Genomic DNA, 13,821 nt, shown 5'->3' with positions numbered 1-13,821 from the left:
GCCACATTTATAAATAAACAAAACACACTTATGCTTATAAACGTGCAATATCCTTATATTTATTTGTTAACCCTCCATCCTAGAACATTCCTGCATCTCACTCAATCCTATTCCATTATCATTTATAGCACAATTGTCCTCTGTGTACTGGAAGCTTATGTCACTAAAACAAATTCCTTGTATGCGTAAGCATACTTGGCAATAAAGCTCTTTCTGATTCTGATTCTGATTCTGATTTAAAATGTCAATACAGACTGTCACATGATAAACAATAATTAGATAAATAAAAAAGGTACCAACATTTACACTTCTACACTCTACGATAAAAGCTTGTGCCTTTTTTCTTGGTTGTGTACAGTATGATTTGTTGAAAAGAAGAAAAGAATAAAACAATTTTATTTGTAATATCACAAACCTTGTGGGAACCCATAGTTTAAAAAGTGTCTGAATAAATAACCTACATGCTGAATGATTTTATGATTTATAGGGTCATCTACATTCCATTCCATTCCATTACATTTAGTCATTTAGCAGACGCTTTTGTCCAAAGTGACTTATAAATGAGGAAAATGGAAGCAATCAAAAACAACAAAAGACCAATAATATACAAGTGCTATAACAAGTCTCAGTTATCTTAAACGCAGTACACATAGCAAGGGCTTTAAAATAATATAATAAATAAAAAGAAAACATGTAGAATAGAAAAAGAATAGAGCAATCTAGTGTTAAAGGTCTTTTTTATAATTGTATCATAAATGAAAAGAAAATAGATAGAATACAAAAAGATTAGTAAGGTAGATAGGATTTTTTTTTTTAAGAATATAATTAGAATAGTGAGTGCTTAAGTTTGAGGGTCAAATAAAGATGGAAGAGATATATTTTTAGCCAATGCTTGAAGATGGCTAAGGACTCATCATTCTGGTCATTCCACCAGGAGGGAACATTTCATTTAAAAGTCTGTAAAAGTGACTGTGCTTCTTTGGGATGGCACAATCAAGCAGCATTCACTTGCAGAACGCAAGCTTCTAGAGGACACATATGTATGAAGTAATGAATTTAGGTAAATGGGTGTAGCCAGTGCAAATGGATAAACAGAGGTGTGACATGTATTATTTTAGGCTCATTAAAAATTAATCTTGCTGCCATGTTCTGGATTATTGTAAAGGTTTGATAGAACTGGCTGGAAGACCTGTCAAGAGAGCATTGCAATAGTCCAGCCTGGACAGAACAAAATCTTGAACAAGGAGCATGTTCCGAAAGAAAGGGCCTGATATTTTTTGATGCTGAATAAAGCAAATCTGCAGGACCAGACAGTTTTAGTAATGTGGTCTTAGAAAGTTAACTGATCATCAATCATAACTCCAAGGTTTCTGGCTGTTTTTGAAGGAGTTATGGTTGATGTGCCTAACTTGATGGTGAAATTGTGACGAAACGATAGGTTTGCTGGAACACAAGCAGTTCTGCCTTTGCAAGGTTGAGTTGAAGGTGATGGTCCTTCATCCAGCATGAAATGTCTGTTTGACAAGCTGAGATGCAAGCAGCTACCGTTGGATCATCAGGATGGATTGAGAGGTAGAGTAGAGTGTCATCAGCATAGCATTGACATGAAAAGCCATGTTTCTGAATGACAGAACCTAATGATGCCATGTAGACAGAGAAGAGAAGTGGTCTAAGAACTGAGCCCTGAGGCACCCCAGTAGTTAGATGTTGCGACTTGGACACCTCACCTCTCCAAGTTACTTTGAAGGACCTATCTGATAGGTAAGACTCAAACCACTGGAGTGCGGCTCCTGAGATGCCCTTTGTCAGTAGGGTTGACAGGAGGATCTGGTGATTAACCGTGTCAAAAGCAGCGGACAGATCAAGCAAGATAAGTAATGAAGATTTGGATTCCACTCATGCCAGTCTTAGGGCTTCAACAATGGAAAGCAAGGAAGTCTCAGTTGAATGTCCACTTCTGAAGCCAGATTCATCTAACACTCAGTCTACAGACAAGCAACGTAGGCTTATGTCTCCAATCCATTAGCTCTAATGCTTTTCTCTCCTGAAGCCATTCTTCTCATTGAGACTGTTTTTAACACCCAAATTAAAAGCAGTTACTGTTGTTCATCTGAATGCTACTGTATATACTGACATGTGGGTGTATGAACCATCCACGTCCGTTGAAGCCTCTCCTCCTCTCTAGGGTCGACGTGACTCGTGAGACGTCTCTCCATATTGATGCTGACAGAATTTCTGTTGCTTTTGTGCAAACAGCAGTCAGATTGGGCTCTAAATTACACGTTAACGGTCCTCTGATCCTTTTCACATCTCCGCTCAAAGTGCAAGCCCTCTTTTAATATGTCACACGCATGAGTGTCATTTCTAAAGGCTGCTTGAGTGCATATGTGTGTGACGCACTCTCATTAATCTGTCCCATGCTGCTCTCTGCTTTATGAAGTCCTGATTGCCTGTTCATTGTTTTCTCATTCACTTGTTTGAATACCCAACCTATAATCAGAGCTGTAAAAATAAGGCATTAAAAAGGCATGCTGCCATTTTCATGGTGACACTAACAAAGTACATTTGCATACACACTGACTTTTTACTCATTTAAGCCATCAAAACTCACAATACCCATCAGAACAATCTGCAGGCTTCAGCTCTGAGTAAAACTGCATTATGGTGTTAGAATCTGAATTAAACCATGGCAAGTGAAGAGGAGGGGTTGAATGCCCTCAAATACGCACTCATCTCTCTCTGTCACTCTTTCTCTTCATCTTTTCTTATTTCTTCATTGTGCACAAAGCTAATGATAACATAGATCTCTGATTCCAGTAATTACAGTAGCTTATAAGAGGGAATATCTGGATGACAGCATGCTCCCATGATGAATAGCAGAATGGAAAGCTTGAAAACAAGCCTCAGGCCATTTTGTCCAGGCTCTGCCACAGTTTCAGCATTTTCTTAATCAAACTTAATGGTCTGTGCTCATAAGCTGTATGGTGGAATGCCAAAACTGAGGCAAGAAAAGAAACAAGAAACTAGATACAAGATAAACTGGCTGAAATGAAAAAAAAACGTGCACAAAAAATGTATGTTATATACACTAAAATGACTAAAACATTAGTGATATATTAACTTAAAATTAATGGCTTGGAATTTATTGTCTGGATGTTACTGTAGTTCAGAGAAAAACGTTTGCAAATGCCAATGGGTTTGATATTTTGTTATATAGTGCACTGAAAATAATTACTTTCAAATGTGATATATAAGTGTCCAAATACTTATTAGGAACACTGTATGTATGCCTACAGTACATACTGTTCATGCAGAGTTCAAGGATGGTAAGTTGTTTATGTTTTTGAAAGTCTCTTATGCTTACTGAAGCTGAAATTATTTAATCAAACATACAGTAAGAGCAGTAAAATTGTGAAAAATATATGTTAAAATATAATTTATTCCTATGATGTAAGGCAGAATTTTCAGCAGCCATTTCTCCAGTCTTCAGTGTCACTTGATCACTTGAAAAGACATTTCTTATTAACATCTTGAGTGTTGAAAACAGTTGTTCTGTTTAATATTTTGTGAAAAGCATTTATCTGAAATATAAATGTTTTGTAAATCATGTTTTGTCATTATGAATCATGTGAACGTCTCTACTGTCATTTTTGATCAGTGATATGATATAGAGAGCTCTGCTCTCACTGGACACAGTGTAGTATACAGTATACATTTTAATGGTGTATAGCTTGACTTCTAATATGCCCAGATGAATAATTTCAGCCCTCTTCTCAGTTTTCAAGGCCCTTGTATCGCTTAGTTGTAGGGGCTTCTGTTAAATAAACAAATAACCAGACAATAAAATAATTACAGGATTACCTGATAGAGGGCCGAGGAACATGTGCTTCACAATGCAGAAAATGTGTCAAGCGGCCACTTCTGCAGATCATGATTCTGTTGGTGACAGAGCTGTGTGTGGGCGGTCCCTCTGAAGATACCCTCTCACTATCACCCTAGCAACCAGCAAAGTTATGACTGATGTGCAGTGCTGATGATCTCACCTCTTTGATAAGCTTCCTAAATCTCTCTCTCTTTTTCTCTCTCTCACACACACACACACACACACATACACACACACACAGAGACCCTGTCCTGTTTGAAGTTGAGTGGTCCTCCACTGTCTCCTCTGTTAAAATAACACATACACCCCTGCCGCTTGTACAAATTGAATCAGAAGTGCTTTGCGTTTAGACTCATATTCAGATGGGATGGGATCCTGGACGAGGGTGCTTGAGTATAACTATAATTGCTGGGTTTTCATTATAAAATCCTTTTATTAATACTTACCTGCCGGGCGTATGGGCGAGTAAAGTACTCTCAGCACTGGAAAAAGGACCCACAAATGGACAGTGAATGATATTAAACTACCTCACACACCCGGTTCTTTTGTTCAGTTTACTTTTGAAATGTCAGTTAAATCTACAGGCAAGCATTTTAAGATATAAAAAAATGAATCCATGCATTTGCTTTGTTTTCATGATGATATTTTAATATATTGTGATATATTTTGATGTTTAAAAGCTATTACAACTATATTGTAAACTAATTTATATTAAAACATAATTTGTTACATTGTTTTTTTATGTATATATCTATTTTAGGATTTTTTAAATAATTGTACAATTTCTTGGGAGTCAACGCGATACAGAAGCGAACGTCTACGCATATAACAGACACGAGGGGGCAGTGTTGACTCTTTAAAAAATTAGCCTTTTTTTCAGCACTAAAATGTAGCTTGGCTCCTGACATTAACAGATTTCATTTCTCTAATGCCAGGAAATGCCTCTAAAATTACTTTAAAAAAAATCCTAAAGGCAGGCCAGTTTAGTTCATAAATACAGACTGTATTTGCTTTGAGGTGTTCTGAACAGAAGGAGTGCTTTTGCATCACAGGCCTAGTAGTTTTCGATTTCTGTTTAGGTCAGAGTAGGCCACAGGAGGCTTTTTAAGTAGGCAAGATTATGATGTCTGATATATTGATTTTGCCGTCATTTAATATTTTGCTTAACCACTGTACAATAAGTGTGACATAAGATCTATGAAAAGAAGCTTTTCTTTCCATCTTCTCATTTATAAAGATCATGATCATTCTGAAGAGAACTCTGGTGTTTTTTTCTTAAATGTATCTGTTAATTACAATCTTTTTGGATTCTTGCATAGACATCTTATATAGTCACAAAGCCGGAGATATCGAATACCATCAGGCTCTATGTTTTAAGGCCCTGAGATCTTTAAGAGTTTTTATTGTTCATAAACTGTACGCTCAAATTTCAGTCAAGCCAATCTATAGAGGACCAAAATGTCCTTGATTTCAAATAATCCAGCAATTATATGTTCTTGCCAGGACAAGAAAACAGTGGCATTTCTTTTTTTTGAACGGAATCAGTCATTCTTCGAAGGACACAGGAGTTAAGTGGCCACTTCTGAGTATAAAAACCTCATTGAATAAAACAGGTTACAGTTCAATGTCTCATACATTATAGCTCATTGCTGAAGGACCTAAAATGTAGTCTGTGAAAACAAACTAAAAAAAAAATGAAGGACCCTTTTCCTTCTAAACGAAAGCATATACTCTTGACAGCTCCATAGAAACTGAAAAACGGCTTATAAACTCTTAAAATCTGGTGCCATTATGTACTTTAAGTTGATGTGTCAATGAACTAAACCAAAGTCTGTGAGAATATTGCTTTTATTTGTGCGTAGAATGGTAGAATTTACAGATAGCAAATATGGCATTGCAATTAAAAGACTATTTTAGATGGATATACATAACTGAAGTAACACTGCCATGAATCTGTCTGAAAGAAATCTATTGTGAAGTCAAGGTCTCTGACAAAAACCACCTGTTGACGTGCAGGGGTCAGTTTAAATCTGTATTTATTTGCACATTTTTCTTTTTACCTTAAAGGAAGTGCTTGAACAGAGGCTGTAGAGAAAGTGTAATAACACCACATTTATGAGGGACAGTGTCCAGAAAGAAGTGAACTTTTGATTATAGAGTGCATCAAAGAATTCAAACAAGCAGCACTCTAATTACTCTCTAAACCATTTTTTATTTAAAATGAAGGTTCACTCAAATTACGTTTATTGCTCAGGACAGCCATTATAATAAAGCACCCTGTCGAAGTACAGAACAGCCTATATGGAGAAATCTACAAAACTATTTGTCAAAGTGAGTTTTTTTGTTAAATTTTTTAAACAAATGTATGAATTGTGCTGTGTAAGCTTAATTACCGACACACTCCCATGGCACTACTGTATTTTACACTTTGGTGACTTGGCGGCTCATTCGTATGAATTTGTCTCATTCGTATGCTTTTGTTCAATCACCTCACCACCCACTGATGGTTAGATTCAGTTGTGGACCTTTATGCTTACCTTTTTTCTAGAAATCATGTGTTTCTGTCAGGGTTAAAAAAATCAATTAATCACGATTAATCACATCCACTACAAAATTTTGTGTTTACATAATATATTTGTGTACTGTGTATATTTATATGTACATATAAACACACAAACACACCTACATGTATATATTTAAGAAATATTTACATGTAAATATATATATATATATATATATGTGTGTGTGTGTACATATTTAAATTATTATATAGAAATATATTACACATATTTCTTAAATACTGTATATATGTGTGTGTATTTATACATATATTTAAATATACACAGTACACGCACACACACATTTATTTTACTTTTATTTGGGATGCATTTAATCGATTTGACAGCCCTAGTTTCTGTACGAATCACATTATACAAAATTGTGCATTAATGCCTTTTTTTCTGTTTTTTAACAAGGTGGAAACACTGTTAAACAGGCATTTTGCAAACATGACTCCCATTCCTGCAAGCACCATAGAGTAATTTCCTCCATTCATAAATGTGCCAATCTCTGCCTTTATAAGGTGTATGGTTTTATTGTTAACTGTAAAAAAAAAAAATGTAAATGCAATTTTCATCACATAATATTTGACATTTTAATCTCCTAAGTAAGCATTTCAATGATGAATTAGCCTCCCTCTGATTTAAAAGAGAAGAATGCTTCAGCACAAGGTCGCTCCAGTAACATTTCATCCGCAAGGAACACAACACAGACATTTTTTTTTGAAATAAACATACTTTTTATTGGGTGACTGTTTGGCTGTTAGTACTTGGCATCGATTGAAATACAGTTGCAAATCTTTTTGGATGTGCATATGGCAAGAGCAGAGACAATGTATACACTGACTAAAAAAAAAACAAGTAGGTATAGTCTGTGAGTTTACACAGTGAGTGAAAGTCCACGTCAGCTCTATGACTGAGCAGCTATCTTGGATCGAAGTGAATGACTAGGTGACTTTCAAGCATTTTAAGCACAGAATCTAGCAAACAGTGAAATTCTTCACCCCCCCCCCCCGCCCCCCCCCCCAAATCCTATGAACTGGTGCATTTTCTCCTAGCTACAACCAGTCAAATAAAATAATGCTGAAAAGCCATTCAAAATCAAATTCACAGTGAATTATTAGCAAATGTCCCTCTTCAGGGATGAGTGTCTTAATACCTCAAGACGGCGTGATCAAAATCGAACTGAAAAACAGATAGTGCTCTTTATGTGCTTATACAAGCACATCATAGCAATAACTACATTTTATAAAGAGGCTATACATTGTTATCATAAAAAAAAAAAAAAAAAAATAGCAAAGCTGCCAATGACCTGGTATGGTGCAAATCAAGTGAAGAACAAAAGCTAAAGTGTAAATCAGCAAAACAAGGGGATTTTATCTCTAACATTAACCCTACCAACACTCTCAAAGCAAAAAAGGTGTGTTTAGTCACAAATCTGCACGTTTGTAAAGGTGTATGTTTATGTGTGTGTGCTCTGCCCTACAGGTGCATGCACACATATCACATGTGATGACATCATTTCCTGCTTCTACTGCCTTGCACAAGCCAATGAGAGAGTGATCTGTAGTAGCTTGGGTTTTATTATACAGCGATTATTTAAAATAGAATAAATGAACATTACAAAAAAAAAAATTATTTGTTGGTCTCTCATGCGAATCGTGCAAAGCATATGCGGTTATTTGCAATTAACAATCACATGAGCAGCAACTTCAGATTACATTGAGAAGCTTTAGCGTTTTATCCTGTGTGCATCTTGCTATTTATTTCATTTTTAATGATATTATATTGTTTGATGATATTTTATTCACAATCTGTGGTCACCCTGGCAGACGCTTGGTAGGATTTTTAGAGGGAGACGTTTGTTCCATCATGTTTTTGATCCATGATCTGTGCTATTATCACAAAATGTAATTGTCCTTTGCAAGAACTATTTGGCGCAATGTATTGCTATGCAAATTTATGGAAAAGCAACCACATGACAGATTTTTCAAAGAACGCCATAGTTGAGTTACATGCCGACTTTCAAATAATACAAATGTTCAGTTATCATCACCTTGATTAATACATTTCCATAGCAGCCTTATAATTTTGCAGCTGAAGCTCTGACACACAGACTTCACATTGGCAGAATAGCATGATGGAAGAAGTGGGAATAAAATGTGGAACGTCACATTGCAATACCTTATTGCTTTCATTTTTTTTTTTTTTTTTTTGTTAGTATCGCATTTGTCTCAATATCTCCCAAACCAAACTCACAACTATTGTTCTCCTCTACAGACCACATACACAACAGTCACCTCATTTCCCAAACCAAAATATACCACAAACTTCAAATTTCAAATAATTGCGAGTAAAGTTGTTAAGGTAAAAGGTTTTCAAGTCTTGGGATCTTTGCTGTAGTTTCTAAAAATGAAGCAAAACAAAAGGCATTTCACACAACTGCATTTGGGAACTGGAAAGTTGGGGTAATTTTGGTCTACATAGGGGTGTGGTTTGGGGTTAAGGTAAGGTTATGGTTTTGGGAATGGGATTATAGTTTTGTCTTGGAGATTATGTTTGGGTTTGGATTAGGGTAATGTCTGAATTTAGTGTTCATATGAAGGCTGGTGAGAGTGGAAGAAAGAATGTGTGCTCTTAAGGCCTGCATACACACACTGCTCATAAAGCCGCTAATGCTAAAACAACGCTAAAAATCTGTACAATATCTTTAAATACTGTATATACAGAAATAAACTTTTTCATTTGTGACATATTCTCCAAAATAATATCCTAAATAAAAAAAAAATGAAGAAAAAAAAGGAAAAAAATAATAATTGGCTTCTCTTTCTAAGGAGCAGGATTAAAGGCAACTAGCATATAGCAATGGCTATCATTTCAAATCATGTTTCAGGTATGGCTAGCGGTTTTTCTGTCACTGCCACTTCAAACGATGATTAAGATTCACATTCTAGGATTTATGTGTTCTCATTCTGCTTAGAGCAACATACTGACCAACAATATGAAGATATGCTGAATTATGCAACAAACAAAACGGCGCCCTCAATCTCTCTGCTGTCTAGAATTCCTTGAAATACAAAAAAAGAAATGTCAACATAATGAGATGTAAAAAAACCCCACAAAAACTAAAAACGGTTTTCCACGTAGTCCAGTAGCACTGATGGTAATTTTGTCACGGGAGTCAGCACCTTTGTGATGTGTAGCTTCGGTAGGTTTCGGTACCATCCTAAATGTTTGAGATGAAGAACATACTGAGTTTCAAAACGGTCACCAGTCCAGGAGACAAAACCATCTGCTTTACCTCCTCATCATATCCTCAATGAATGAACTGGTTCTAGACTGGGACTTGGAGGTAACAGACCAGAATTTAAGAGCAAAGCAGTATGTTTTTGTGAGCGAACGATATTATATTTCTGCCAGACTAACATAGCTGCCTTAACCTGAACTTGTCTTGCTAAGTTATTACAGGGTGCTATTCCAAACTGCACCACTAGCAATACGCAGCTGTATTTTGGCTCTATCCATGCAGAGTTTGCATCTCTGTGCAGAAAATAGCCACTAAGACTACAAATAGACTATAATAGATGCATACAGAGAATAACAGACTGAGCCTAGATGAGTGTCGATGAGACAAAATGAACTCGACTTTGGCCTAATAGAAGAAGTTTCATCTGGAGATAAGTCCAGTCGTGGACCTGGAAAATGAAGCGACCAAATAAAATAACATGAATGGCACAACCATTCAAGCAAATGTCAAACATGGAATATTAGTTGAGACTCCAATCCTTCATCTCTCGTTCATTCTCTATTTTTAGTTTTCTCTTTCTTTTCTCTATCCTTCTACACTGCCAAACTATTTTAATCAGCATTTTGTCTTGCTTTCCAGGTAAAACATCTAAACAGCCTTTAAATGAGAAATAATGACTTTAAAATAGTCTTAATATTTTGCTTCTAAAGAATACATCTGGAATGAGGTTTTTACACCCTATAGTTCTTTTTTTCTTTATTGTTGCATGCATACATCTAGAATTTAGCCGTTGATGTTTATAACAAGAAAATAAAACCATTGGCAAATAAATGTAATTCAATATAGTACTGCTGACAAGTTTAGGGTTGGTAGATTTGTATGTTTTCAGAAGACATCTTTTATGCTCACGAAGACTGCATTTATGTGAAAAACACCATCAAATAGCAATCTTATTAAATATTAATATTTAATATTTTCTTTTCCATTTTTATATTTTATCATGTAATTTATTCCTGTGAATAAGCTGAATTCAGCAGCCACTACACCAGTCTTTCATCATGTCGCATGATTCTTCAGAAATCTTTTGAATATGCTATTTTGCTGCTTAAGACACGTTCTGTCTTCCTTTAAGAATGTCTGGATATTTTCACTGGAAAACATAACTAAAATGCTGAGTTTCTGCAGTGTGTGGTTTACTCATCCCTCATCTTCCTTTATTGGCTAAGGAAATCGATGCTAGCTTTGACACTGCGAGAGGTTGCCACATCGACAGCCATGGCTCTTATCTCAGTGTCTCCGAAATGCATGAGCGTCTGGATCTCTCTTCGTGCTGCCGGACTCTCAGTACCGCTCACATCCAGCTTCAGTGTACCACACTTCCTCACGCCTGGGTCCGTGATGAAGCTGACCGACTCTTTTTCTGAGCAGTATACGTGAATGACGATCACCTGCTGTGACGGCTTCGCCGGTGTGTAGCTACGCTTTACCGTTTCTCCTAGCGCCACTGACTGATCGGTGGAGATGAACGTATCGAAGACGTCGGTGCACCAGCGTGTACCTTCCTTTACAAGCATCTTCTCCGGCGGGTGCTTCCCCTCTATGAAACGGTTCAGGACGCCCACACCATAGGTGAGCGGAGAGCGGCGCACCTTTATGATGCTGGGATCCAGACCGAATAACACTGCCCCTTTGAGGATGGTCAAGCCCACATCATGCGGTATAATAATTCGGCTGCGGCCCTGTAGCATATTCTGAACGGCCTGCTGCAGCAGCGGAGACTCTGCGAATCCTCCCACCAGGAAAAGGAACTTGATGTCTGTAACCTCTGGCCTATCAAATAACTCAGCTGGAGAACATATGAAGAAGAATGAAAGCAGAGAGAGAAAGACAAATGAGATTTGAAACGAATATGGCATTAGTTTTTCATAGAACAATTGAACACAACGGAATTTAACCAAAGAACATTACGCATTCCTCCAATTCGCATGAAAATGACAAAAAACGCGGTTTACTAGCATTGGTGTCCCTGCTTGTAGTTTTTGTTTGAATGGATACAGATCACAGCTGGGCTCGACCAATATAAGAGCCGAGAGACTGAGTTCTGACCCAGTTCTGTGCGAGTATTTTGGGCAGATGGTCGAGAGTCCTCTGACTGGGACAACACTCGCCCTAATTGTGTCTCCCAATGGCTCATTAGTTTATACAGCTTTACACATTCTACTAAAGCCTGGAATACACTTTTGCCTAGATTTTTGCCCAATTCGCAGTCTGTAGGAGTTGGCACTAGTAGTCTGAATATTGGGCAGATAAAGGGTAGTCAGCGGACAGATTTCACAGAAAATCACATAGTATACTGTATGATGGGCACACGTGATTTTAGGCAATTTTTAATCTCGAGACTAAGATTCCATGTTTGATATTCTGGGATACCATACTATACCAATAAAATGAAATATAAATATTAGATGGGGAAACATGGGAAACTGTTGCCTTGGCAAAAAACTGAAATAAACAAAATAAATGCCAATTCAAAATATTGTTAAAATGTTGTTTAACTATGTCATGTTGCTGTTATGTTTATGAGATTGGTATGTTGAAAGATTATGTAACTTAACTACTGTTATACAGCTTATGAACAAAATAAATAAAACTATTCATAAGAATATGAGTCACAATTTAGCCTAACCATACTTTTAGTGTGCAGTCTTGAATGTCTGTAAGAGAAAGATGGGAATTTACATTAGGAATATATATTCTTCTGCACCCTTACTATGGTTTTAATCCTTTTTACTAATCTTCCAATTAAGTATTGTTGCCATTTTATCTGAAATACAAAGAAACTTAATAAACCATGTCTGATTCTAAATAATTGAAACCTTTTGTTAAATACATACATGTCTCAATGGGATAAATGGCCCTTGTATCAAGAACACATGACTTTCCATTAACACCCAAATCCAGACAAAGGACACTCACATCTCACTAAAAACTCCAGAAATCAATAGAACATTATTGTTCCAGTAAAACGGTGCATTACTCACTCAGGTGCTGTATAATGTGGTCTATAGTTGGTTTGAACAGTGCATTCATTGCATCTGGGCTCATCCTCAGCATGCCTTGTGAAGACCACTTCACAAATTCAGCACTGCAGAAGACAAATGAAGACAGAGAGAGTGAGAGTTAGAGACAGAAATGAATAACAGGTTATCCTCACTTGGCCTCAGTGCAGGTTAAAAGGTTTCTTCACATATGGAAGAATACTGAGAAGCTTGACATTATTGAGTTGACATGATTAGGTTTTACACTGCAATAAAAGTCAGCCCATGTGTGCTAATAGCTGTGGTTTCCAGTAAACAGATGTGTGATGCAGGGCTGACTGAGTGCTCAGAGATGCCTGACTTGTAGGCTTGTTGGAAAAACTGTCCCCTGTGAGACATAAGAGCTCAAAATCCATAAAATGCAAGTTAGAGTAGTCTTACTCGTGACTCGCAAATGATTATCTCATTACTGTGTTAGGAAAGAATACAAAATTGAACCATTAAACAATGCAAATAATATTACAGGCTTGCATTTTTTGAAATAATAAAAATATAAAACTAGATAATTTTGCCTCACTTTTGTCATATCTGCTACTTTTACTCTAGAAGCAGCCATTTTAACTAGTTTTGGATGACTGGTACTTTAAATAGTTTTTTGAGAAATGCCTCGTTTTGCTGCAATGCTAAGAAAATTGTAATCTGTCAGTGCTACTGGGTGAAAATGACAAATTAATATTCATGACAAGCTGATAATAGCTCATAATGTGCCCCATCTCTCCTCTTTTTAGATTGTACCTATGCCCCTTGATTATGAGTGTGTTTAGCACATAGTCAGCAATCACACACACAAACAAACATGGTATTCATTTAGCTGACTTGGCCATCTTTATACAGGGCCTGATGGCTTATTGAATGGCTGTGTGTATGGTATTGACAGCAGTCATGAATAGACAGATTAACTCCAGGGGCTGTAGGTCACACATGCCTGACCTCAAAAGAGGCAGACAACAATTACCGCAGAGGTGGAGAGTCAGCAGGACTCACAACAGTCACCAGTTTATTACTGTAGAGAAAAGAATCAAATCCTGATCGACA

The 13,821-nt window shown here is 36.7% G+C and overlaps 1 protein-coding gene across 3 annotated transcripts in view; it reads right to left on the bottom strand.

The window, feature by feature from the left end:
• Nucleotides 1-7,157: 7,157 nt before the first annotated feature.
• Nucleotides 7,158-13,821, bottom strand: part of hspa12a (heat shock protein 12A) — a 33,239-nt gene continuing 26,575 nt past the window's right edge. For all 3 annotated transcript variants that reach the window (XM_052580959.1, XM_052580961.1, XM_052580960.1), the window contains 2 exons: nt 12,730-12,833; nt 7,158-11,534 (listed from right to left, as the gene is read on the bottom strand). In XM_052580959.1, the coding sequence (XP_052436919.1) occupies nt 10,903-11,534; nt 12,730-12,833 (736 nt within the window). In that variant the 3' untranslated portion in view covers nt 7,158-10,902. The remainder of the gene's footprint in view (nt 11,535-12,729; nt 12,834-13,821) is intronic.

This window comes from Carassius gibelio, chromosome B17 (assembly GCF_023724105.1).
Source record: "Carassius gibelio isolate Cgi1373 ecotype wild population from Czech Republic chromosome B17, carGib1.2-hapl.c, whole genome shotgun sequence".
Classification (NCBI taxonomy): Eukaryota; Metazoa; Chordata; class Actinopteri; order Cypriniformes; family Cyprinidae; genus Carassius; species Carassius gibelio.
The sequence above is the reverse complement of the archived record's forward strand: the minus strand, read 5'-3'. Positions and strand labels throughout refer to the sequence as shown.